This window comes from Balaenoptera physalus, assembly GCF_965194825.1.
Source record: "Balaenoptera physalus genome assembly, chromosome: 1".
NCBI classification, from domain to species: Eukaryota; Metazoa; Chordata; class Mammalia; order Artiodactyla; family Balaenopteridae; genus Balaenoptera; species Balaenoptera physalus.
The window spans coordinates 178,373,927-178,396,280 of record NC_138882.1 but is presented as its reverse complement, the minus strand read 5'-3'; the positions used below and the strand labels follow the sequence as shown (position 1 = coordinate 178,396,280).

At 41.2% G+C, this 22,354-nt stretch overlaps 1 protein-coding gene across 3 annotated transcripts in view; it reads right to left on the bottom strand.

The window, feature by feature from the left end:
• Positions 1 to 22,354, bottom strand: part of LUZP1 (leucine zipper protein 1) — a 79,596-nt gene that overhangs the window by 4,136 nt on the left and 53,106 nt on the right. For 2 of the 3 annotated variants that reach the window (XM_082451288.1, XM_082451289.1), the window contains one exon: positions 1,800 to 4,978. In XM_082451288.1, coding sequence (XP_082307414.1) covers positions 1,800 to 4,859 — 3,060 coding nt within the window. In that variant the 5' untranslated portion in view covers positions 4,860 to 4,978. Of the gene's footprint in view, positions 1 to 1,799; positions 4,979 to 19,252; positions 19,427 to 22,354 lie in introns of those variants that run through there. The other variant, XM_082451290.1, reaches the window with a different exon arrangement.

Genomic DNA, 22,354 nt, shown 5'->3' with positions numbered 1-22,354 from the left:
AATATAAAAGTTCCACCTACCAACTCCAAGCTGCTGAGAGCTCCTAGGGTAGACTGGGAGGCTCACAGCTGAACAGGAGCCCTAAAAAGGGACAGGACCGGGAACAGGGCCACTGGAGTGGGACCTCCAAGTAGGGGCCAGCATTACTGGAGTGTTGCACGTGCAGGCTGCACGCCTCTCAGGGTGAGAGCCATTTGCTCGCTGGAGAGGCAGGGAAGTATGAAAAGGAAGCTGGACAGCTCTTATCCTACTTCCCACCTACAGAATACCAAAAAGCTCACGTATACCTTTCCTACCATATCTCATCTCATATGTGCCCCTCACCCTATATTTCTCAGACATCCACAGTTTCAGCTTCATCCAACTCTCTGCACTCATCTTCTACCAGATTCTGCCTTTTTAATGTTCTTGTTGCTCCTCCCCAGCTAATGAAGATCAAAGAATATGAGTGAGAAAGTCTGGTTGGCAAGGTAAAAGAGCATTGGATTTAGAGACAAGAATCTTGGATTCAAATCTTAGCTCTTCCAGTAATTCACCTGGGTGGTCTTGGTGAAGAGACCCTTTGTGTCGCTGACCCTCAGTTTCTACACCTAAAAAATAGGGATAATATCCCCACACACACACCAGGGCTGTTGGAGAGACTGAATAAGATAGCAGGTGGGGAAGTGCTTTATTTAAAGTACCCTGTAAAGACTCAGGGCTTTTCAACTTAACACACAGTCACCACCTGCCTTTTAAAAGAAAGGAACAGGGACTTCCCTGGTAGTCCAGTGGTTAAGAATCCGCCTTCCAATGCAGGGGGCGCAGGTTCGATCCCTGGTTGGGGAACTAAGATCCCACATGCCACGGGGCAACTAAGCCTGCATGCTCTAGAGCCCGCGCGCCTCAACTAGAGAGAAGCCCACACACCGCAACGAAAGATCCCGCATGCCGCAACTAAGACCCGACACAGCCAAAAATAAATATTTAAACAAATAATAAAAGAAGGGAACAATCTCTAGGTCAAAAATATCTTTCTTCATCACAGGACTCACATCTAAAAGACACTCCTGGGGGCTTCCCCTTCATATGTTGTTCTGGCACTCTGACCCTCATATAAGGAAAGATTCTAGATTTGTCTATCCAGTAACAAGCCACACTGAACCAGCCCTGCCCTCAGACTGATGACATAATGGGCTAGATAGGTGTCTGGGACAAAAAGTGATGCTCAGGCATAAAGCTTATCCAAGTAGGCCCAGTATAAGCCCCAGCTCTCCTCAGCCCCTACATGCCAGCAGCTGGCAAAGATCTGTCTAAACTGAGGCAGCCAAAGAACTCATTTCCTTGGCTCCATCTCTGCTCTACAGAAAGTCACTGTGCTTCCTCCTTTTACCCGGAACCTCCCAACAGCTGCAGCTGATTCTTGTGCTTCTAGGTACTGCTCTGTGGGGCTATAAGGGGAGCGAGCTCCTTTGGCGACCCTGGCAAACCAAGAGAACAGAGGCCACATCTCTCTCCTTTTTTGTAGCCTTCATATATGAAGGCAAAATGAAGGGGACAAATCGGGGAAAAGATTTTGGAAATTCATGCTGCTCTCTGCCAAATACCTTCTTCAAGGTACTTCCTTCTTCTTTAAGGCCAAATCCACCTTATTTTCAACAGTTCTCTGAACTACCCAGTTCTATTCAGTGTTTCCCAGCCCCACAGTCTCCATAATCCTGAGTCACACAGGCCAGGGCAGAGGGGAACAAAAAAGAAAGTAAAGGAGAAAAGGGGAAAGTGGAAGGAGAACAGGAGAGAGGGAAAGAAGTGGGACTTACCATGCCTGCCAAGTGGTTCCAGGCTTCAGCTGTGACAGCATCTCCTACCCGATTCCGACGAGTGAGCACCTCTGACACGGTGAGGCTGCTTTGGGTCCTTCTGGAGGAGAGCTCGGGGGCATCCCCTGAGTTGCCTACCCTTCGAGTGCCCTGCTCAAAAAGGTAGGAGCTGGGCTGTTCAAGGTCTGAATAGTCTGTGGAAGATCTCTGGATGTAGGTGTTGGTAGATTCCACATTTTTACCTATTCGAGTTGGGGGGTCTTCTAAAGAGTTCAAGTCTCGCCTACTCTTCCAGGCATTTCTCACAGTAACGTGTCTGGCATCTGAAGAGCCCACTTCTAAAGGGCCACTATGGCTTTTCCACCTGATTGTCTCCGCCGTGGGTGCATGGCTATTCCTCTCCACAGGATCTGATGGCTTGATTATAATGCTGCTCCGAGAGACCACCGTTTCCGGCCTGTTCTTCGGGGCCCCATCTCCCATTCTTTCAGCTTCTGTGAACTGCAGGGTGATGTCATGTTTGTGAATGGAGAGCTCAAAGGGGGAGCTGACATGGTTACTAACCGACGTGAGCTCTGGTGGCCCAACCTGGATGTTGCTGGTGGATGTGTGCCTCTCCCGCTGGGCCTCGCCTAGAGCGGCTCTCGGGCTGCTGCTGTCAGAGGGGTAGATAGTTATACTGCTTGTCACTTTGTTTGGCCCTGGTTTGGAAGGAGACTTCTGTTTTTCCAATGTGGCCTCGGTTCCAGATCCTCCCATAACTTTTTTCACATCCTTATCAATGATGACAGGTTTGATGATGGCTCTAGATCGCAAGGCCTCTCTGGGGCTAAAGGGCCGCTGGCTTTTTACCCCGGCACCATTGGCCTCTGGGAGCTCCACGGCATTGGTGGAGGCTCTGACAGGTTTCCCAGATTCATTTTCTGTTCCCACATCTTTATCATTCTCAAAGAGGGAGGTTCTAAGTCCCCCTCGGGATTTGGCCTTTTCTCTAGAGTTGGGCTGTTGCTTGGGCTCTGGAGTAATGGTTGTGTTTACCAATTTGGCAGTAACAAGAGACACCATGTCCATATCATCATCTGAGTCTGGCTTCTCTCTGCCACTGGATTTGATGACTCGACACCTCAGGGCCTCATGCTGACTACTGTCTTCCATCACAACTGCTATGGGTTGATCAACTCCTTCTTTATTTGGGGTTGAAAAGCCCTGAAGGATGTTCTCTTGGCTTCTGGAGCTATAAGGATACTTTGATAAAGGTGGAGCCTTGGAATTTGGGAAACTGGTATCAGCCTCTGAGCCGTTGGCAGCCTTTTTCCCCTTAGAGAGCCCTTCTGAGGAAGATCTTCTAGATGTTGCCAGAGCTCCCATGGCCTTAGAACTGCCAGAGTCTGCAGCCTGAGTTAATTGACTTCCATTGCCAGGCACCTGCCCCCTCTTGCCAAAGAGGGCCTCGGTGGAGGTGTCAGAAGCCTTGTCACCTCTCCCTGATGTGTCATTGGGAGCAGACCCATGGGTGGTATCACTAAATGTTCGTGTTGTCTTCTCTATTTTCCCCTTCAGCCCACTCTCAGTACCTGGCTTGGGAGTGCCCTTCCAAACTTTATTGTGCTCCTGAGCAGCTGGCGGGTAGCGGCTAAGCACTGACGGCTGCTCCCTGGACTTCTTCCCTTCACTCTGAGAGGAGCCAGATGCGAATCGATCTTCAGTTCTCTTTGTCTCCTGAGTCCCACTGTCTGCACCTGCCCCTGTGTTGGAAGCTTTGGCTGCCCTCCTGTTGGTAAAGCTGGGAGAGGAAACCTGCCTGTTGCTCAGAGGATAGTTTTCATTGTTGAGAACAAATTCCCTGTTTCGGTGCCTTTCCCGCTTATGCTGAGGGGACAGTTCCCGGGGTGTGTGCTTGGACACAGGTGCCTCATTCCCATGCCCTCTAAACTTAGTCCTCTCGTGCCTGCCTTTGCTGGACAGGAAAGCATCTTCTCCTTCTACCTCTCCGTTCTCTAATTCTTTCTGTTTCTTGATTTGTAGCTTTATCTCCTCCAGCTGGCTGGCTAAGAGTTTGTTTTTATTTTGTTCACTTAGGTAATTATCCTGAAGGTCATTATTTTTGGCCCTCATTTTCTTAAGCTCTTCCTCCAAAGATTCAAAATGTTTGATTTGTGTCTTAAGTTTCTCAATCTCTTGGTTAAGGTCTTTTACTTTGTTGTCTTCCTGATTTCGGTTCTTTTCATTTTCTGATTTGTTTCTTGTTTCATTCTCTACCTGCTTTAGATAGTCCAGAGTGCCCTTCCTTCTTGATTCTTTGGATGGCAGTGTGGAAGAGATACCATCCTCAATTCGTAGGTCATTCCTTTCCAGAAGATTAGAAGCATTCCTTGTATAATCTCGGTTCATTTTTTTGTTCTGCTCCAGTTTTTGAGTGAGCTCTTTTATCAGTTTCTCGTTTTCTTTCTCCTTTTCATTCAAGTATTTTCTCTCACTTACAAAGGTCAGAGTTAATGATTTCAGCTTTTCTAACTCTGACACTAAACTCTGCTCAGTTTTATCCAGCCGGTCCTCAGAAGATTCTAGTTCTTTCACTTTGACCCTGAGCATTTCCAGCTCAGAGGAGATTTTCTTTGTCAGGTTTCTCTCCTCATTCAGGCTCAAACACAGTTGGGTACAGTCATTCTTACTCCTGCTAAAGGCCTCCTCTAGCTTCTCCAGTTCAGCCATTCGTTTCTGAAGCCGCTCAATCTCAGATTTTAGCTCCCGGGTGAGGTTTTCCTCCTCTTCAAGTTTCTCCTTCATCTGCTGACAGAGATCCTCTGCTCTCTTAATTTCCTCATCTTTGCCTTCAATTCTCAGCACTCGCTGACGCAGCACTTCAATCTCAGCCAACATGCTGGAGTTGCTGCCTTCCGCCTGAATCACCTTGTCCTGGAGATCCAGGAGCTCATCCTCTGCTTTCTGGAGGTTTTTTGTGGCTTCCTCCAACTCATCAAGACGGCGGCTTAGACTCTGTAACTTAAACCGCAGGTGGCGGCTGGAAGCAGTATCCTTGTAGCTTGTAAATTCAGCCATGTCTACTGCCAGCCAATGTGGGCTCCTAGAGGCACCCAATTCCACTCGAGGGGATGAGAAACGGTTACCTTTCTCTTGGCATCCACAACCTTCTTTGGCAGCTGGAGACCATTATCAGTCTACAGAAGAAAAGCAGAAAGCATGTCAGGCAGCAAATCTAAAATCTCCACTTCACCTCCCAGTTGTAAAGAGTTCCCATATGTAATTCTTGTGCCTAGGACATGGCAGGTGTTGAAATTTGTTGAATGACTGAATTTGACTAAACCTGCAGGAAAACACTGGTTCTTTATGGCTGATGCCTAGTTTCACCCTAATGAAGAATGCCACCAATGGCAGCATGGCAAAAAGACACAGAAAAATGCCTCATTTACATGACCAACTGTTCGATATTCAGGAAGCAAAGCCCAACCCAAGAAGGATAAAAATAAAATCTGCACCTAGAAGCATCATAAGGATACAGCAGAATACCACAAGATATTTTAAAAGCAACAAGGGTGGGGTGGAGCAAATATTCTATGAAGAAATAACAACTGAACTGGATTCTCAGCAGAAACTTTCAAGTGGATGTCAAGAAGATAAAAGACATGATAACATCTTTCAAAGTTCTAAGAGAAAATAACTGTAACCTAGAAGTAAATCTCCTATAAGTAAATACCAAGAGAAACTATGAAAGAAAGATATAATTAGTCAGAAACACTTTGAGAACAAATAAAAGGAAAATAAAAACTTAAGTGTTTATGACTGAAAAAACTATTGATAGACATACTTCAGAATACAGAAACTGATCATTTAAAGAAGGCATTAGATGCAAGAAGGAAAAGAAATTACCCAAACAAGCACTGATTCAGTTAAACAATAAAAATCAATTAGGGATTGGTTTTATCCTGCTCCTTCTCTCCAAAGTGGAACTGAAACACTAAACAATAACATGTAAATCATAAAGAGAGAAATCAGAATTCAAGTGTTCTTAGAATGTTACATTCTTTGCGAAGAGGATAGTGTTATTATAACTAACTTTAGACCTTGTTAAGAATAGATATTAATCATATATCTGATAAGGCATTAATAAGCAGAATATATAAAGAACTCCTACAACTTAACAACGAAAAAGAACCTGATTTAAAAATGGGAAAAGGACTTGAATAGACATTTCTCCAAAGATGATATCCAAGGACGACTACTATCAAAAAACAAAAAGTGTACAGATGTGGAGAACTGGAACCCTTGTACACTGTTGGTGGGAAAATGCTATAGCTACTATGGAAAAACATGATGGTGGTTCCTCAAAAAATTAAAAACTAATTACCATATGATCCAGCAATTCCACTTCTGGATATATATCCAAAAAATGAAAGAATGATCTCAGAGGGATGTTTGCACACCTGTTTTTTTTAATTTTTCTTTTGGCCACACCGTGCAACTTGCGGGATCTTACTTCCCCAACCAGGGATCGAACCCAGGCCCCTTGCAGTGGAAGTGCAGAGTCCTAACCACTGGACTGCCAGGGAAGTCCCCATACCTACGTTCATAGCAGCATTTTTCACAAGAGCCAAAAGGTGGAAGCAACCTAAATGTCCATCAGTGGATGAATGGATACACAAAATGTGGTTTATACATACAATGAAATGTTATTCAATCTTAAAAAGGAAGGAAATTCTGACACTTCAACATGGATGCACCTTGAGGACGTTGTACTAAGTGAAATAATCCAGTCACAAAAGACAAATACTGTATGATTTCACATATATGAGGTATCTGGAATAGTCAAATTCATAGAAACAAAGTAGAATGGTGATGGCCAGAGGCTGAGGGAAAGAGGAAATAGGGACTTGTTGTTCAATGGGTATAGAGTTTCAGTTCTGCAAGATAAAAAATGTTCCAGAGATTGGTTGGACAACAGTGTGTATATATACTTAACACTACTAAAAAAGTGTACATTTAAAAATGGTTAAGATGATACATTTTATGTTAATGCATTTTTTGCCAAAATAAAAAATAATTTTTAAAAACGTTAAGGCACGAAAGAAGTAAAATACATAGAGACGGTAGGATAGACTTTCAGTTTCTGGTCCAGCATGTAAGGAGCTTCTAAAGTCATCACTTCTTCCTAACAAGTAAAAAGCTGAACAAACAAAATCAACAACTCTTCTTAGATCCATCAGAGAACTGAGGTTACAGAGAAAACTGCTTCCCCCAAAGTTAAACAGACAAGTGGATACAGAGAACGCAATTTACCAGAGCAGAAATGCAGGAGTAGAAACCTCCATGGGAACTAATACCAGGGTAGGAAAACCTAAACTGCAACTGACAAACTTCTCGAGGCTCAGGGTGGACAACTCTGGGAGTCAAAAACAACAGGGGGTGTCTCAGTCTTAGGTGGGGGATGCACCACACTTTGTGAGCTTTACCTCCAAGAGCTGTACCAGGTTCCCACAGTGAAGATGGGAAAAAATCCCCTCATGCTTCCAGCTGGAGGAGGGTAAATTAACCATTTTGAAACCAGGGTCTAACCTATTAGAGTCGTATCCGAGCCTAAGTAACCTGGGGGAAGGAAAATACCCAACTCCAGCTACCTCTAACTTTCTACATGGTGGAAGGAATATGCCCAACTCCAGCCATCCTGTACCGCCTAGGGGATGGGGTAGGGAGAGGGGTGGCACGTAGGACCTGACACTGAGAAGCACTTGTGAAATTCATAGCCCAGGGGCCCAGGATTATTAAAAAACTGAGACCTAATCATGGGACAACAGGATACTTCCCCTTCCCCAACAGTGTACCACAACATCACTAAAGGCCTACTTACCTAAGTTATTTTTACCCAGGACATCATGTCCAGCTTTCAACAAAAAATTACAAGGCATACTAAAAGACAAAAACACAGTTTAAAGAAACAGAGCAAGCATCAGAACCAGACTCAGATATGGAAGAGCTGTTAGAATTATCAGACAGAAATTCAAAATGACTATGATTAATATGCTAAAGACTCTAATGGCAAAATTAGACAACATGCAAGAACATATGGGTAATGTAAGAAAAGAAATAGAAATTATAGAAAAGAATCAAAAAGAAACGTTAGAGATCAAAAACACCAACAGAAATGAAAAATGCCTTTGTCTCATTAGTAAACTAGACACAGCTGGTAAAGAATCTCTGAGCTTGAGGATATGTCAGTAGCAACTTCTAAACCTGAAAAGCAAAGAGAAAGAAAGACTGCAAAAAAAATGGAACAGAATATCCAAGAAGTGTGGGATAACTACAAGAAGTGTAACACATGCGTAACAGGAATACTGGAAGAAGAAAGGAAGAGAAGAAAAATTTGAAGCAATAATGACAGAATTTCCCCAAATTAATGTCAGCACCAAACCACAGATTCAGGAAGCTCAGAACACCAAGCAGGATAAATGCTAAAAAGAAAAACAAAAACAAAAACACCGAGGCATATCATATTCACACTACAGAAAATCAAAGATAAAGGAAAAATCCTGAAAGAACCCAGAGGAAAAAACACCTTACCTACAGAGGAACAAAGATAAGAATTAACATCTGACTTCTCAGAAATCATGCAAGTGACAAGACAGTAGAGTGAAATATTTTAAATGTTGAGAGAAAAACACCACCAATCTAGATTGCTATACCCTACAAAATTATCCTTCAAAAGTAAAGGAGAGGGACTTCCCTGGTGGTCCAGTGGTAAAGGATCCACCTTCCAGCGCAGGACAACAACAACAACAAAATAAACACTCTTCTCAAGTTCACATGGAACATTCACCAAGACAGACTACATTCTGGGTCATAAAACACACCCAAACAAATTTAAAAGAAACTATACAGTGTCTACTCCCAGACCACAATGGAATGGAACTAGAAATCAGTACCAGAAAGATAGCTGGAATGCCAAAATATGTGGAGATTAAACAACACACTTCTAAATAACACATAGGTCAAAGAAGAAATCTCAAGAGAAATGTTTTAAGTATTTTGAACCAAATGAGAACGAAATACAACTTTATCAAAAGTTGTGGGGTGTAGCAAACGCAATGCTTAGAGGCAAATTTATAGCACTGAATGAATATATTAGTAAAGAATGAAGATCTACAATCAATAAACTCCTATTTTAGGGAACTAGAAAAAAGAAGAACAAATTAAAACCAAAGTAAGCTGAAGAAAAGAAATAATAAAAATTAGAGTAGAAATCAATAAAACCGAAAAAAGAAAATCAATAGAGAAAAAAAATCAATGAAACCAAAAGCTGGTTCTTTGAAAATATCAATAAAATCAATCAGCCTCTTGCCAGGCTAACTAAGAAAAAAAAGAGAGAAAACACAAATTACTAATAACCCAATGCAGGGGGCCCAGGTTTGATCCCTGGTCAGGGAACTACATCCCACATGCATGCCACAACTAAGGAGCCCACCTGCCACAACTAAGGAGCCCACCTGCCGCAACTAAGACCTGGCACAACCAAATAAAGAAATAAATATTTTTTTTAAAAAAAGAAATGAAAGAGGGACATCACTACAGATCCCATGGACCCTAAAAGGATAATAAAGGAATATTATGAATAACTCCATGCACACAAACTTGATAGCTTAGATGAAATCAATTTCTTGAAAGACACAATCTACCAAAACTCACACAAGAAGAAAAAGACAATCTTAACAGACCTGTATCTATTAAATAAATTGAATCAATATTTAATAACCTTGCAAAACAGAAAGCACCAGGCCCATCATTTCACTGATGAAATTATACCAATAAATTATACCAAGTATCTACAACCTCTTCCAAAAATAGAAGCAAAGGGAATACTTCCTAACTTGTCCTTTGATGCCAGCATTACATAAACAACAAAAGCAAAAACATTACAAGAAAAGAAAACTACAGCCCAATATCTCTCATGAACACAGATGCAAAAATCCTTAATGAAATATTAGTAAATGAAATCCAACACTGTATAAAAATAATTATACACCACAACTAAGCGTGATTTGTCCCAGGTATGCAGGCCTGGTTCAGTATTCAAAAATCAATAAATGAAATCCACCACACTGACAGGTTAAAGAAGAAAAATCACATGATCATATTAATAGATGCAAAAAAGCACTTGACAAAATTCAATACCGATTCATAATAAAAACTCTCAGCAAGCTAGGAACAGAGGGGAACTTCCTCAACTTGATAAAGAACATCTACAAAAAACCCTACAGATAACATCATACCTAACTGTGGGAAGTCCAAAGCTTTCTCGCTAAGATCAAGAACAAGGCAAGGATGTCCCCTCCTATCAGAGCGTCTCAAAATTTACTTAAGTCCTAGCTAACACAGTAAGACAAGAAAAGAGAAGAAAAGGTATACTGATTGGGAAAGAAGAAATAAAACTGTCTTTGTTCACAGGTGACATGACTGTCTTATGTAGAAAATCTAAATGAATCAAAAAAAAAAACTCCTGGAACTAATAAGCAATTATAACTATAGCAAGGTTGCAGGATATAAGGTTAACATACAAAAGTCAATCAATTTCCTGTATATACCAGCAATGAACACGTGGAATTCAAAATTAAAAACACAATACCCTTTGTATTAGCAGCTCCTAAAATGAAATACACAGGTATAAATCTCACAAAATATGTACAAGATCTATATGAAGAAAACCACAAAACTCTGATGAAGAATTAAATAAATAAAAAGATATTCCATGTTCGTGGATTCTAACACTCAATATTATCCAAATTCAGTTCTTCCCAATTTGACCTCTAGATTCAATGCAATCTCAATCAAAATCCCAGCAAGTTATTTTGTGGATATAGACAAATGGATTCTAAAATTTACATGGAGAGGCAAAAGACCCAGTACAGCCAATGCTATATTGAAGGAGAACAACAGAGTTGGAGAACTGATGCTACCCAACTTCAAGACTCACTATAAAAGCTACAATATTCAAGACTGTGTGATACTGGTGAGAGAAAAGACAAATAGATTAATGGAACAGAACAGAGAGCCCAGAAATAGACCCACAGAAATATGGTCACCTGATCTTTGACAAAGAAGCAAGGGCAATACAACAGAAAGACAGTCTTTTCAACAAATGGTGCTAGAACAAATTAGATATTCACGTGCAAAACTATCAATATAGACACAGACCTTACACCCTTCACAAACACTAACTTGAAATGGGTCACAGCCCTAAATGTAATACATAAAACTATAAAACACCTGGAAGGTATCATAAGGAGAATACCTAGTGACCCTGGGTTTGGCTATGACTTCTTAGATACAACACCAAAGGTACAATTCATGAAAGGAGTAATTGATAAAATGAACTTCATTAAAATTAAAAACTGCTCTGTAAGACAATGTCAAGAGAATGAGAAGACAAGCCACAGACTGAAGGAAAAAAAACTTGCAAAGGACACATCTGATAATAAGAAAATCTAATTTTAAAATGGGCCAAAGACCTTAACAGACACTTCACTAAAGAAGATCTACAGGTGGCAAATAAGCATATGAAAAGATGCTCCAACATCACCTGTCATCAGGGAAATGCAAATTTAAAGTTACCACTACACCAAATGCTAGTAAGGATGTGAACAACAGGAACTCTCCTTGCTAGTGAAGATGCAAAATGGTACAGCCACTTTTAGAAGACAGTTTGGTGGTTTCTTACAAAACTAAACATACTCAGCCATATGATGCAGCAATAGCAGCACAGATAAGATGCAGAATATTATATACAGAATGGATAAACAACAAGGTCCGACTGTATAGCACAGGGAACTATATTCAATATCCTGTAGTAAACCATATATATATGTAACTGAATCACTTTGCTGTACATCAGAAACTAACACAACATTGTAAATCAACTATACTTCAATAAGACAAATTTTTAAAAATAATATTACAAAAACAACAAAAAAAGCACAGATAGTTCATCTATGGTAAGAGGCAGGAAGGCAGAGTATATGGGTACAAGTGTTAGTGGGTAGGTAGGAATTCTGGAAGGTGTGGTGGTAGTAGTCTAATAAAGTTCTCTTCTGACTGTTTTTGCTTTTTCACTGAAGTAGAAAGCAAGATCATCATCTTAAAATGATGACAAGGGCAGGGGGTAGAGTAGAACAGGTTTCAGAAATGGTCATCTAGGTGAATGGAAAACAGAATGATTGCAAGGCAACATTAAGGGCCCACTTGAAATTCATGGTTATGATTTAAAGTGAAACCAATCAGCAAGGTTGTATTTTTATATTCAGTCTTGTTCTGCTGACCACATGAAGGCACAGAGGAGAGAGAGAATTGGACTGAAAATAGGGTTGGAAGTTTGCAAATGTAACAAAGCAAGAAAAGAGTGAGGAAATTATAGGTGTGCACAAGGGAGCTTCAGTAAAGAGAAACACGAACATCAAGAACATGTGAAGAACAGTGAAAATGTAATAGGACCAATGAATTGAAGGTACCAATGAGGACTGAAGGATTGCTGGAGTCAGGGTACTAGGAGGAATGAGCTTGAAAGACAGGAGACGGTAATCAGAGAGGGATCTCAGGGAATTGAAATTATCAAGGAGTTGCAGTAATTGATAATGTCAAGAACTAAGGTATGAATAGGCAGAGCACAGAGGATTTTCAGGGCAGTAAAGCTACTCTGTATGATACTATAATGGTGGATACATGTCATTATACATTTGTCCAAACTCACAGGATGTACAACACCAAGAGTGAACCCGAATGCAAACTATGGACTTTGGGTGAACATGATGTGTGTGGAGGTTCATCAACTGTAACAAATGTACGTACATGGGAGATGTTGATAATGGGGGGGAACCTGAGGAGGGAAGTGGACAGAGGGTATATGGGAGATTGCTGTACCTTCCCCTCAATTTTGCTGTGAATCGAAAACTGCTCCAAAAAAGTAGTCTTAACTTTTTGTAAGTTAAAAAACTAAAGCATGATTCTGGGAATGCCAGGTACAGAGAGGGGTGAGATCACTGGAAGAGAGAAATACTGAGAGGCAAAGGTGTTGCAAGGATTCCTGAATTGTACATTGAAAGCCCACAAATTAACAGGACTAGTGCTGCAAATAGTGACATTAAACAAGAAACTACAGTCATCGAGAAATGAGAGGTGGTGACCCTGGGGTTCAATATGACAGCAACAATAAGGGCACTGGGTGATGTAGTCTGATATTAGATTTAAACCTAGGAGAAAGGATGGAGGGAACAAGGTCTGAGCCATAAGAGAAAAACAGCCTCCATTTGAGAGAAAAATGGACTCAACAATGATCCCATGAGAAAGCCCAGGGCAAAAGAGAAACAACCTTAAGCAGGATTTGAGGAGATGCTAAATGCCACTTCTCTCCAACCCCAAGATCTCCTCCATCAACTGCACTTAAAGCCTAGAGCCACCAGGTGGAGCCCATGCTCAGCTTTTAAAAAACACCAAGGCCTCCGCGGTGTTGGAAATAACAAGGCCTGCCTCCCTCCTTCAGCCTCTCCATCGCCCAGCTCCCTGACTATTCTTCCCTCTCCACCACTCGGCTTCCCTGGGTATTGTCTTTCTCTGTCTTCTCACCTGTGCTTCCTTTGGTCTCCCCTTCTCCTCCTTTTTCCAGCTTACAGGCTTCCTCATTCCCAAAAATGGAGAAGAAAAAAAACACCTACATTTATATATTTTTTATGAGAAAGAAACCTTTTCCCTTATTCCCAACTACTTTTCCTACATACAAAAAAAAACTTGTTTTTGGCCTTTTGCCTAGTGGTACAGTAAAACAAAAACAAATTCTTAACTACCAATTTTATACACAGGGTGGAGGGGATGGGGGATTGAACTAAGCAGGAGCCATAAACCACTTTTAAATGAGTAGATAACAAAAGATCTGTACTGGCATAGCAGTTACTGGAGGACAAATGATATATGATGCCTCTATAATACAAAGAGCTTTAAAACAGCTTATCCTCATAAGTATGCTAGACAGTCATTAAATTGTATACTTTAAAGAGAGGAACTTTATGATACATAAATTATATCTTAAACTGTTTAAAAAAACCCCCAAAAAACAGCTTACCCCAAACTGAAACATTCTCCTCAGCAAGTCTATTTATACTACGTAAACAAATCTCTTTTTTAGAGAGGAAAATGTTAAACTTAAGTACAGCCCCATCTATAAATTATATTTCTGAATTAGTAGAGTCCAGGAATTACACTGCTTTTTTATTCATTTGGCTTTTAGTGCCAATTTTATATGTTCTGTTCAAGACTCTGATATGAATCAACCAGGGTAGCACAAGGAATGAAAAAGCAAAACTCACCGAATATACAGCAAATACTTACTGAAACATATAGAGAAGAGAGTTATCACACGCCACTACTCAAAATCCTTTAAAGGGCCTTATTGCTCAGGACAAAGCCCGCACTCCCCACACGGCATGTGAAGTCCTCACGATCCGCCCTGGCTACCTCTTCAGCCTCGTCTTCAAACTCCCCAAACTCCCCGTAGCTCTTCACTCTCAACATTCCACAAACCTTGCACTCTCTCTCACCTCCAGGCCTTCACTAGCTTGATAATACTTCCTTCTCATTTTTTCAAATCCCACCTTAGGCAATACCTCCTCCTGGAAGCTCCTGGAGCACCTCCTTCCTGAAACCCTAGGCTAGATCAGGGAGCCTCTCTCTTGCGCTTTAGTCTGCTGTATTGGTCCCATCACAGCACTTATCACAATGTATTCAAGTTTTATTTATTCATTTTATCTCTCCAACTTGTTTTTTTTTCACCACTGTATTCTCAGCACCCAGCAGGAAGCCTAGCACATAAATTAATGCTTAAAATTTGATGAATGAATAGGGCTGAATGAACCCCCTAATTATTAAATGGCTGGTCAGCCCTTTGGCACTAACCATGAACAGAAAATAATAAAAATGATGTCAAGAAGCTACTTACTCATGGATTACAATGGAGAAAACAACTGACAATAACAGATACAGCCAGCACAGACATCAGGTCCCGTGGTAATGCTCTGAAAGGTCTCGTCCCAAGCCCCAAGCCACTTGCACAGTGCTTCTCCCAGTCGGACAATGACCCATCTGGCTTTCAGGTCTATGCCATGGGAACATGACATAAACACCAGAAAACCACACCGCTCACAGAGGTTCTAATTATCGGAGCAAGTAAGTGTTGAAGCAGAAAGTATTTCTGGATCTTCTTCCACTCCTTAGAATGGGATTTCAGAGCCAAAACACAGCTAAAAGATCATTTAGTCCACTGACTTTCAAACCAGACTGAGCAAACCCCTTCCAGAGTCACCTGGGAAAAGAGAGCAGGGGCGAAGGTCTGAGCAGGCTGAGTCAGGCTCCCTCTCTCACTCAGTCAACCAAAGCAACTGATTTTAGCTTCTTAACATATTGGTCTTGCCCCAAATGACTGTCACGAAAGAGTTCTACCGCTTTTATTTAAAATAAAACTGCCTGTTTGGCCCAATCCCCTTATTTTAAAAATGAAGGAACTGAGACTCAAGATTTCTCCAGCAACTTAGCAAAGCCAAGGACTTTAGTCTCCTGACTACCCAGGACTCTTCCCATTGTGTAAAAGCACTTCCCTGCAAATTCTTGAGCATTTTTACGAAGTGAGGCATTCTGATTATACATAGACCAATAAAAACAGAAAGGTATAAAGGGAACAAATAAAGGACAACCCCAAATTGAGCATGACTATACTACAGACAATATCGTAAGGACTTCCTATACATGCTTTCTCTAGGAATCCCAGATCTATCTACTTGAACAAATTACTTCTCTGAGGTCTTCTCATCCATACAAAGACAATATGTAATCCCCCGGCACGTAAAGCACTTAGCAGAATGCCTTGCACATAAGTCACAACAAACAGTCGCTATTACTATTATTCTACTCAGCCTTCACAATAACCTTATGGGATTGGTACCCTCAAACTTGCCCAAGGTGACACAGCTAGTAAGGACAGCCAGATGGTGAACCCAAGTCTAGTTCCAAAGACCATATTCCTTTAAGAATGCCACCTGTTTGGCCAAGTCATTGATCTTCTCCATGTCTCAGACCCTTCCTCTGAAAAAATAAAAGAATATCAACTCCACCTACCTCACAGCAAAAGTTAAAGTCAGCAAAAGCTCTTTGAAAAGTCCTATTCATACCTAAGGTAAGTTTCACTAGGCAGAATCCTCCTAAAAAGAGAGACTCACTAAAATCAGCCCTTCTACCCAGGGTAAATAAGGAAATGGATCGAAAATGAAGTTGGAGTTTCACTTATCCCTGACCTTTTGGCCCTAAGCACAGCCAGAGAAAGAAATGCTTTGCTACCTCCAGGACCATTCACAAAGGGAAGAGACAGATGCCTCTCTTTCCAGTCTTCCTGCATTCCCCATCAAGTATGTTTATCCAGGTAAAATGCATTTATTTAGTAGACATCTATGGAACATCTATAATGCACCCAGCATTTTGCCAAGTGCTAGAGAGAGATCATTAAGACCCAACCCTTGCCTTCAAGGAAACAGAAAGCTAGAACCAATTATAAAATAAGAATAAAGAGGCCTCCCTGACTTCCCTGGTGGCGCAGTGGTTACAAATCCGCCTGCCAATGCAGGGGACATGAGTTCGAGCCCTGGTCCGGGAGGATCCCACATGCCGCGGAGGAAATAGGCCCGTGCGCCACAACTACTGAGCCTGCGCTCTGGAGCCCACGAGCCACAACTACTGAAGCCCGTGCACCTAGAGCCCATGCTCCACAACAAGAGAAGCCACCACAATGAGAAGCCCGTGCACCGCAACGAAGAGCAGCCCCTGCTCACCGCAACTAGAGAAAGCCCACGCGCAGCAACGAAGACCCAATGCAGCCAAAAATAAATAAATAAAAACAAATAAATAAATACATTTATTTTAAGAATAAATAAGTGCACCTGAAGAAAAAAAAAACTATTAACTATATTAGATGACATTGCTAAAATCACTTACCATTTCTAGTAACTGTTGCAGATTCCTTTCTATTTTCTACATATATGGTATGTCTTCTGCAAATAATGACTATTTAGTCTTTTCCTTTCCAAATTGTGAGACATTTATTTTCCCCAAATACAATGTTGAAGTAAAATGATGAGAGTGGACATACTGCTTTGCTATTGACCTTGGGTGGGGGAAGGATTCAGTATTTCAATGTTACTTATAATGTTTACTAGAGGTTTTCTGGTAAATGTCATTCATCAGATTGAGGACATACCTTTCCATTTCTAATTAGCTGATTTTTTTTTCTTTTTAATCATGTAGGGTGTGGAATTTTATCCAATGGTTTTCTTTTGCATCAACTTAAACGATCATGTTGATTTTCTCCTTTATTCAATTAATATTGTGAATTAAGGTGATTTTTTGAAATGTTAAACCAACCTTGCATTCACAGGATAAACCAAACTTGATTATGTGTTATTTTGTTTTTATATGTCGCTGGATTTATTTCCTAATATTTTTATTATATATGTTTTGTAACAGCTTTATTGAGGTATAAGTGAGAAATAAAAATTATATATATATATTAAAAAAAAAGAGGCCTCCCTGACCATCTCACAAAACAGCACCCACTCTTCTGCTCCCTGCCCTCTTACCCTGCTTCTTTTCACTTAGTACATTTCACCACCTGATGTATGTGCACTAGAAGCTCAGAAGAAGTGATTAATTGTGCCCAAGAGTGGGGTCTGGGAAGGAAATTGTTTATATTAAGCCTCAGAAATCATGGGAAAGTGAAGAAAGGGACGAGTAGTCCATTCTTTAATGCCAACTTCCTCCCCCCGCCCAACACACACACCAGTGTCTAACTCAATTCCAACTCATACTAGAAAGATACATCACTGACTGTCTCTCATTCAGACCTCCTTTCTGCCAAAGGTCTTGAACCCAGTTCCAAGTGGTCCTATCCAGCATTTTGGAGGCTGGCTCTTTTTCCTGTCCTAGTGGGCCAGGAAGGTCTGAAATAGTACAGAATCAAACTTGCCCTGCCCTTTCCCCCAACACAGCTGCCATGATTCACCTTCCTGTTCCCAACAGTCATTTAAAGTAGGGGATTAGCAAACTTTTTCTGTAAAGTTTGATAGTATCCATATAAGTATACAACTTAGTTTGATAGCAAATATTTTAGGCTTTGTAAGGCCTAAGGTCTCTGTCCCAACTACTCAACTCTGACATTGTAATGTGAAGCAGCCATACACAATACATAAGCAAATGACATGGCTGTGCTTCAACTAAATTTTATTTACAAAAATAGGCAATGGGCCTGTGGACCACAGTTTGCCAGTCCCTGACCTAAAGGAAAATGGGAAAACTATTTTTTAAAGCAGCTTCCTCCTGACAATTTCTAGTTACCTGTCTTAAAACCTTCAGCTGTCCACATCTCACCAGCACTTCTTGAGTGTTTCTATTTAATTTCTGGACTTAAATGATTTTTCCCAGAATCACAAATTCATGTATTTTAGATATGCAAACCTCAGGGTTGGGAGCCCAACTAGTATGTAGAGATTCTCCAGGTTGGAAAGGATTTAGAGATCATCTGATCCAACCTCCCACTCAATGAAGAAATTATCTAGCAAGTAGTCATTCAGCTCCTATTCAATGACAGGAAGGGTACTCATTTCCTCCCAAGGCAGCTCATTTCATCTTCGGACAGCTCTAAGGTAAGATATTCTACTTGTTTCTTCTTAGCACATTTTACCACTTAATTGCCTGAGAATTTATTTACCGTGTGACTCTTTTTACTAGATTGTAAGATCTATGAGATCAGAAACATGTTTTTTTGTATTTGCAGTTGTTTTTTGCTGCTCTCTCTCCAGCACTTTGAACAGTGGTACATAAAGGGTATAAAGTAATTGTTTACAGGGAGGAAGGAAGGGAGGGCAGGCAAACAAAACAATGCTGCATTTGGGGAACTTTAAGTAACTCAGCAGTACTGACATGACAGGCACAAGGGGAGGAGCAGAGCAGGTAACTGATATGGTTGAGTGCAACATAGAAGCCCTTGAAATCTCACAGCAAGTGCAGAGGCTGAGGTGGTAATGTTTGAGGACCAAGTTTAGAATTCCCCCTTTCTCCCTTTTCCTCTTCCTTCCAAGCCTCCCCTGCACCATTCTGATGGTGATCATCTGTCACTGCAATTTTCTGAAGCCTTTTCAAACAGGCCTTCCCCCAACAAAAAGTGCACAGCCCTAAAACCTCTAGATAGAGTATCCCCCCTTACCCACGGGGGATATGTTTCAAGACCCCTGGTGGATGCCTGAAAGCACACACAGTACAGAACCCTATATGTATTATGTTTTTTCCTATACAGTTAACCCTTGAACAACGTGAGGGTTAGGGGCAACGACCTTCCGAGCACTCAAAATCCATGTATAACTTACACTTGGCCCTTCATATAGACAGTTCCTCCATACATGCAGTTCCTCTGTAAACTGAGTTCTGCATCCGTAGATTCAACCAACTGCAGATCATGTTGTACTGTAGTACTTACTATTGAAAAACATTCGCATATAAATGGACCCGCACAGTTCAAACCCGCGTTGTTCAAGGGTCAACTGGACAAAAGGACGGAGCAAGATTTCATCATGCTACTCAGAATAGCATGCAATTCAAAACTTATAAATTGTTTATTTCTGAAATTTTTTGTTTAATATTTTTGGTTGATTGGTCCATCTTAAGCTTACATTTTTTACCTTTTTTTTTTTCATTTCAACTTGAAAGTTAGTTTCAATCAATAGTTTCAATTGTCTAAATATTTTCTACAACTTCCAGTTTATAAGCATTCACTCACTATTTATTAATCTAACAGGCATGTCTCTTCTGTATCTTCATCCAAATTGATTTTCAAATTGTTAAACAAAATATAACCAAGAACAGCCCTCCAGAATGCTACTAAAAACAACCCTTCTAGATAAACATCAATCCATTAATCAGTACTTGTATATCACTTGCATGCAAGCCAGCCCCAAATTTTCTTTATCTTGGGATCACATGAGAAAATGTTAAATACCTAATTTTAACACTTAAGACATATTACCTTTGTAGCATATTCCTGATCCCCCAGCCTAGGAACCTTTTCAAAAATGAATTGCCCTAATATACACCAAAGTGCTATATATATAGTAATTACCCCTGGATGGTATGATTTTTTTCCTTTATTTTCTAATATTTCAAAAACAAACTTGTACTGATTTTACAGTTTAAGTAAAATCACGGCAAAACTTAAAGAAAAAAAAATTATCAGTTAGCTTGAGTTACTCTTAGTGACTTCTACGGTCATCCCTGTGTTCTTATCCTTTGCTCAATCAGGTTTAGAATTTTACCAGAGATCACTGTCAAGTTTCCAATGATACCCTCAGGCCTATGTGACCTAGAGGTTAACTCCAGATAAATCAAACATCTCTACAGAGAGAATTAGAATTTGACTCTGCCTTCAAAAAAAATATGTCCAGAAACCACTCCTTTCTGGCTACACAGCACTGCCACCCTAGTCTGAGCCACCATCATCCCTGCCCTAACTACTGACAGAAGGCAAAAGCTTCCTACCTGGTCTCCCTGCTTCCACCGATGCCCACTTTTCCCCACCTTCCACAGTCTATTCCCCAAGAGCAAACAGAGTAAACCTTTTAAAACATAAGTCAAATCATGTCTCTCCTCTGCTGTCCCCTCCCCAGTGGCTCCCATCTCGCTCAGAATAAAATGCACTCCAGGGACTTCCCTGGTGGTCCAGTGGTTAAGAATCCGTCTTGCAATGCAGGGGACGCTAGTTCGATCCCTGGTCAGGGAATTAAGATCCCACATGTCGTGGGGCAACTAAGTCCACACACCACAACTACAGAGCCCAGGAGCTCTGGAGCCAGCGTGCCACAACTAGAGAGAAGCCCACGTGCCAAAACTGGAGAGAAGCCCGCGCACTGCAACAAAAGATCCTGTGTGCTGGAACTGAGACCCAGGGAAGGAAGGGAAAGAGGGGAAGGAAGGGAGGAAGGGAGGAAGGGAGGAAGGGAGAAAGGGAGGAAGGGAGGAAGGGAGGAAGGAAGGAAGGAAATAAATAAATAAATAAATATTTTTAAAAATAAATAAAATCCACTCCAAAGGTCTTACCCCCGCTCTCAGGCCCTAGGTGATCTGAGTCCCATTACTTCTCCGCTCTCATCCCCTACTGCTCTTTCCCGACTACTCCACTCCAGCACACTGGCGGCCCTGTCGGTCCTTGGACAGAACAAGTCACACTCATACCTCAGGGCTTTTACATTTGCTGTTCTCTCTGCCTGGGATGCTTTTCTCCCAGGTATCTCCCTGGGTATGTTCCTCACTTCTCTCAGATCTTGGCTTAAAATATCACCTCATCAGAGGCCTTCCCTGATGACCTTACATAAAGTAACAATCTCTCAGCTCCCCATCACTCCCTATTTACCACCTTACCTTGCTTTTGTTCTTCTGAGCAACTATCACCTATGGGTGCTGTTTATTTATCTACTTATTTATTTATATCTAGCTATTCATTTTTTAAAATATTTCTACCCATTAGAATATAATCCTTGAGAACAAGGCTTTTTTCCCTGTTTTGTTTAAGGCTGGACACTTAGCTCCAAGAACCGTGCTAGACACGTGGTAAATGGTACCATCAGAACATAAGTCCCAGTAAATAGCAAAACACTCTATGTATAAGATGTATGTGTAATAAATTTTGTTGATGAAAATGATTACTGCCCCCTCCCAAATTCACCAAGTATATTGAAAAAACACTGGTGCTCCAATAAAGAGAGACTAAAGTACCCTCAGAAAGATCAATGAACAAATGAATACGGGCTGCCACTCCACCCAACCAAAAGTGAATTTCATTACTTACCCAGTTCCCTGGGGTAGGAAAAATGCTCCAGGGAAAGGAACAGAACCAGAATCCTGACCCAATTAACGGGGCAAGAATTTGCCCCGAAGTTCCCCGCTCCCTCAAGAAGAGTCTGTCCCAGACTATGCCTGTTCCCAGGAGGGGTTCCCATGAGAGTGAGAGGTCTTGCTAAGATTCCTTTCCTATGTCCAATCACTCCTACGCCTAGAACCCATTTCCCAGACTCATTCTCTGGTTGCCCCATTGCTCTTCCTTCCCAGAGAACCTTGTTCTAATTATTATACAGCTACCGCTGATGACCAAGACCACTAGGTCCTCTGGCCACTCACTGCTCCAGTTTCTTCTGTTTCATCAGTACTCTCCACTGCCTCAGTCAACAACACCAATAAGATACTGGCATACACAATCCGGAAAGGGCTAGGAAAAGGAACTAGTTGTCAGTCACTGCCTCAACCAAAAAGTAACTTTCACAAAAGAGAAACATTATAGTGCAATGAAAATAACCCAGGTTTAAAATCTAGTCCTACCATCTACTACTTGTATGAACTTGGAGAAGTCATTTAACCTCTCTAAGCTCAATTCCTTGTGGTGAAAATAACAGCACTTACCTCATAGGGCTGGTGTAAATACT